Source organism: Alligator sinensis, unplaced genomic scaffold (assembly GCF_000455745.1).
Source record: "Alligator sinensis unplaced genomic scaffold, ASM45574v1 scaffold84_2, whole genome shotgun sequence".
NCBI classification, from domain to species: Eukaryota; Metazoa; Chordata; order Crocodylia; family Alligatoridae; genus Alligator; species Alligator sinensis.
The window spans coordinates 622,627-628,286 of record NW_005842247.1 but is presented as its reverse complement, the minus strand read 5'-3'; the positions used below and the strand labels follow the sequence as shown (position 1 = coordinate 628,286).

The following is a 5,660-nucleotide window of genomic DNA, read 5'->3' as shown; positions in this document are numbered from 1 at the left end:
TCTTTCCCTTGTGTAAAGAGTTCAGATGAACAAGCAGCAAGTTAATTTTCAATATATGACTAGCTACTTTATTTCCAACATTCTTTTTTCTAACTCAATAATCAGAAATTAAAAAAAACCATGTCAACAGCTATGCTACAATTTTATATTGTATACATTTCTCACAGTATTCTGGGTTCCTGGGAGTTAGCGCAGCCAAGGCTGGGCATTGTGACTAGGCTGTGCCAATGCTCTGGCTGGGACTTTAAGCCAGAGAGGTTCCTGGCTGGAGCAGTGGTGGGAAATTATTTGGGCTAGAGGGCCATTTAGGGAGTTTGGGTGCGCTGTTGCAGGCCAGGTCAGCACACCCGCCTCCCACCCGTAACAGCTCACCAAAACTCTCTAAGTGGCCTGGACCCCCACAAGCAGGGTGAACTCAGCTGGGGGGTGGGATGGGGCTGCAGGTGGAGGGAGTGGTGTTGGGGGGCAGGATGGGAAGGCAGGACTGGAGCCAGGATCACAGGGCAGTGGCAGTGCGGCACAGAGATGCACTCCCCCCTGAGCCTTTCTTGGGCCGAACCCCCCCCCTTTTCCACCCAACACACACCTACCTGCGGGGGGGTGGGGGGTGTTGTGTGTGTATGTCTGTGTGTATCTGTGCCTGTGTGTGTGAGGATGGAGGGCTGTTGGGGGCCTTAAATTTGGGCAGACTTCAATGAGGTAAGGAGAATAGTCAGGGAGGCACTGAGGTCCCGGAGGAGAGAGGAGTCCAAGAAGAGTGGTCGTTCCTTAAGGAGATGATCCTCCAAGCCCAAAGGGAGGTAATCCCAACACGGATCAAAGGGGGCAAGAGGGCACAAAAGCCCCCATGGCTCACCAAAAGTCCAAGCCCAAAGGGAGGTAATCCCAACACGGATCAAAGGAGGCAAGAGGGCGCAAAAGCCCCCATGGCTCACCAAAAGCATACGGGAACGTCTCCTAGCTAAAAGGAAGGTGTACACCCAATGGAAGGGAGGGGCCATCACCAGGGAGGACTATACCTGGGTTGCTCAGGGCTGTAGGGGGGTGGTTAGGAAGGCCAAGGCGGAGATGGAACTGGGACTAGCTACCCGGATCAAGAACAACAAGAAATCCTTTTTTAAATACATAGTGGGTAAAAAGAAGGTACCAGGTAATGTGGGGCCTCTGCAAGAAGTGCTAGGAAATCTAGTCGTCACACCAGATGACAAGGCTAACCTATTTAACGATTTCTTTGCCTCCATTTTCCTGAGCAGGGACCGGGTCAACCCCCAAACAGGGACCTCCATAGGCCCCAGGGGAGGTGCACCCAGACCTAGGGTCAGTGAGGATCTAGTCAGGGAACTTCTGGAGGGACTGGACATATTTAAATCAGCTGGTCCTGATGACCTCCACCCCAGAGTGCTGAGGGAATTAGCAGAGGTCATTGCGGGACTCCTGGCATGGCTTTATGAGCACTCATGGTGCTCTGGCATTGTGCCGGAGGACTGGAAAAGGGGGAAAGTGGTTCCCATTTTCAAAAAAGGGAGGAAGGAGGACCCAGGAAACTATAGGCCAGTTAGTCTTACCTCGATCCTGGGTAAGCTTTTTGAGAGAATTATCCTGGCGCATGTCCATGAGGGGCCAGCAGGGGAGGCTGTGCTTAGGGGCAACCAACATGGGTTCATTAGAGGCAGGTCCTGTCAGACCAACCTGGTGGCCTTCTATGACCAGGTCACAAAATCCTTAGACGCAGGGGTAGCAGTGGACGTAGTCTTTCTGGACTTCAGGAAGGCCTTCGACACTGTCTCTCACCCCATTCTCATTAAAAAACTAGGGGACTGTGGCATCGACACCTACACAGTCAATTGGGTCACTAACTGGCTGGAGGGCTGCACCCACAGTGGTGGTGGACGGGTCATTTTCGACCTGGAGTGATGTGGGCAGTGGGGTTCTGCAGGGCTTGGTCCTTGGGCCTGCACTGTTCAACATCTTCATCAGCGACTTGGACAAGGGGGTAAAAAGCACCCTATTCAAATTTGCAGACAACACTAAGATGTGGGGGGAAGTGGGCACTAAGAAGGGAGGAATGGGCTGCAATTGGACCTAGACAGGTTACAGGGGTGGGCAGATGAGAACAGGATGGGTTTCAACACTGACAAGTGCAAGGTACTGCACCTGGGGAGGAAGAACCAGCAGCATACCTACAGGCTGGGAACTCCCTTCTTGTCAGTGCAGAGGCAGAAAAGGATCTTGGAGTCATTATTGATGCCAAAATGAACATGGGCCGACAATGCGAGGTCACGGTCAGTAGGGCTAGCCGTACCTTGTTGTGCATCCACAGATGCATCTCAAGCAGGTCCAAGGAGGTGATCCTTCCCCTCTATGAAACACTGGTCCGCAGTTGGAGTACTGCATCCAGTTCTGGGCACCGCACTTCAGGAGGGATGTGGACAACATGGAGAGGGTTCAGAGGAGGGCCACTCGCATGATCAGGAGGCAGCAGGGCAGGCCCTATGAGGAGAGGCTAAGGGACCTGAACCTGCTCAGCCTCCACAAGAGAAGGCTGAGGGGGGATCTAGTGGCCTGTTACCAACTAGTTAGAGGGGACCAGCAGGCATTGGGGGAGTCCCTGTTCCCCCGAGCACTCCCAGGAGTGACAAGAAATAACGGTCACAAGCTGGCAGAGGGTAGATTTAGACTAGATATCAGGAGGTGCTACTTCACAGTCAGGGCGGCTAGGATCTGGAACCAACTTCCAAGATAAGTGGTGCTGGCTTCTACCCTGGGGGTCTTTAAGAGGAGGCTGGATGAACACCTTGCTGGGGTCGTTTGACCCCAGTACTCTTTCCTGCCATGGCAGGGGGTCAGACTTGATGATCTGCTCCAGTCCCTTCCATCCCTACCTACCATGAAACTATAATTAATTTTAAATCACTGATTTTGACGTTATCATAGAATTTGCAAATTTTTATCAGGGAAAACCAGGTTCCCTGACGATCACAGAATCAGAAAATATTGAAAGGAGGAGGGGCAGAGAATTTGTAATCTTGACATCTTCCTTTCTCTTTCCAGTCCCACAAATTCCTCTCATCTGCAAGAGCAGGGATTCCCTTCCTATGAAGTTCAAAAGCTTTGCATGAAAGGCAGGACAAAGATTATTGTTTTTAGGAACCAATACTGCATTCCTGTGGCTCTGCTAAATTTTACAGAAAGGGAGAACACCCAAAGTTAACCTGCTCAACCCTACTTTACCTGTTGTTAACTGAAGCAGCAACTCTGAAAGTTTCTAAGATGTAAAGTATTAAATGTAATTGAATTATTGAAAGAGCTATGTTAAGAGTTTGCTTTAAGCAGTTATCCAATATATTTTGAAGTAAACAGATGCTCCTAAAAGAACCCTTTTCCAGATGCAGAAGTTAACTGAAGCAATTTATTCTCCCAAAATAACTAAAAAGGCCTACCTGTTTCACTGCTTTGAATTCCATTTGCAGCTTTAAAGGTGCGTGGAGTCCTTGAATATTTCTCAGTGTTGCAAAATTCATTTTATCCTGATTTGGTTGAAACTATAACGAGAAAACGTTTTTGAGAGAGATGTCTTCAAAAACAGTGACAGAAAAAGTATTTTTAAAATTATTTTTCAGTGAACATGCTAATGAATCAAATCACCAACAAATGGAAATACAGAAAACAGATATTGCTTACCAACAACTTGGTGTACATGAAAAATACCCAAACATTAACATATTTTCTTTTAAGTGAGAGAGCAAATCTCACTGGTCTAGTCGTAAAGTCAACCCTACCTGTTGTGTTATTTTTGGCAGAGTATATTTGACTCCAGTAGTATAGACATGTATTGATCTGTATTCAAAACTATTCAATTCGAAACAAGTGTTAATAAAAACATTAGCAATAAAAACATTAGCAATATAGAAATAGAAAAGCCAGGTCACTTGATTTAAAATGAAAAACCAAAGCAGGCCTTAGAAACTGGCAAACAACTCATGTCCCTGTTTTGACCATTGTTTTAAAAAAAATAAATAAATAAATTGACACGTTCTCTCCTAAATCCAGCACTAGAAGTTTATAGGGCCCCAGAAACTAGGCATTAATTCTCTTAAATATATGTTATATACTTTTTTCAACATATAATTCAGAAAAGTAAATGCTTAGTCTAGATAAGAGATTCTCAACTGAAGTGCTGTGAGATCCTTTTAAGGGTGATGCCCTGCCACACTTCTATTTCTAGGAGACACTATGCAAGGCTGGAGTTGGAAGTGGCTGCAGCAGGTAGAGGGTAGCCCATGGCAGCCCACCCTGATGGCAGTGGCAGCCATGAGATTAGTCCTGCTGACCCACCTAAGGGCCCAGACCAGCAATACAACCACCGCAGCCAGAATACAGCAAGTGCTTCCCTTATCCCAATGCTTCCTAGGGGGCAAGGTGTGCCTCCTGGGACCCATGCATCCAGGCAAAGGCAGGGGCGCAAATCTCTCTTGTGCAGGGAAAAGGAGGAGTGCCTTCTGCTCACATATGAAGAAGTTACTACTAAATTCAGAATAGTTGTGGAGGAGTACCTTGAGCCTATAAAGCAAGGGTGGGCAATTATCTGGGCACAAGGGTCACATATAGTTTGATGAGCTGTCACAGGCCAGGTCAGCAACCCGCACCCCTCCAACAACTCACCCAAACTCCCTATGGGGCTTTAACTGGGTGGGGAACAGTGTTTTGGGGCAGATGAGGTTGGGATCACAGGGTCAGTTTGTTGGGCTTGAGCCAAACTGTGATCCACTCCCTGCATGCCCCTGCCCTGTTAGAGGGTATATGTATATGGAGGGGTGCGTGCATGCATGTCTGAGGGGGCAGCTTGGGTGCTAGGTCCCAGAAGCTAGCTGGGAGTGAGGGGAGGAAGGGGGTGAAGGGGGCGGGGGGAAGTGGCACATGCAACAGAGCTCCAACAGTCTGCAGCTGCCCCTGCAGCGTTCTGTTTAGAGCAGCCCATGCCATGCTCCTGCCTGCACCCACCAGCTCAGCAGCTCAACCCCAGCCCTGGCCAGCGCACAGCTTCTGATGGGGCTGTTCCGGGCATGTATACAGCCAACTGGGTATTGCTCTTCTTTCCTCACCTCCAGCAGCAACATCACCTTTTCCTACCCCTGTTTTGCCATTCTGAGTGGACAAGGAGGGAATCATAGAAAAATCAGGATGGGGAGGGACCTCAGGAGATCATGTAGTCCAACCCACAGCTCAAAGCAGGACCATCATCAATTTGATCACCCCAGCCAAAGCTTTGTCTAGCTGGGTCTCAAAAACCTCCCAAGGATGGAGGGTCCACAACCTCTCTGGGTAACCTGCTCCTGCGTTTTACTATGCTCCTAGTGCGATAGACACTTCTTCCTAATTTGTAACCTAAACCTACCTTGCTGCAACTTGAGACCATTGCTCCTTGTTCTGTCATCTGCCACCACTGAGAACAGTCTAGCTCCATCCTCTTTCAAACCCCCTTTTAAGTAGTTGAAGGCTGCTATTAAATTTCCTCTCAGGCTCCTCTTCTCCAGACTAAATAAGTCCAGTACCCTCAGCCTCTCTTCAGAAGTCATGTCCTCCAGCCCCTTCACCATTGTTGTTGCCCTCTGCTGGACTCTCTCCAATTGGTGCACAGCTTTTCTGTAGTGGGTGGGCCC

General features: G+C 48.6%; 1 protein-coding gene across 1 annotated transcript in view; it reads right to left on the bottom strand.

Moving 5' to 3' along the window:
* POMP (proteasome maturation protein) overlaps positions 1-5,660 on the bottom strand; it is a 14,650-nt gene that overhangs the window by 1,604 nt on the left and 7,386 nt on the right. Inside the window, exon 4 of the mRNA XM_006027490.3 lies at positions 3,441-3,542. Coding sequence (XP_006027552.1) covers positions 3,441-3,542 — 102 coding nt within the window. The remainder of the gene's footprint in view (positions 1-3,440; positions 3,543-5,660) is intronic.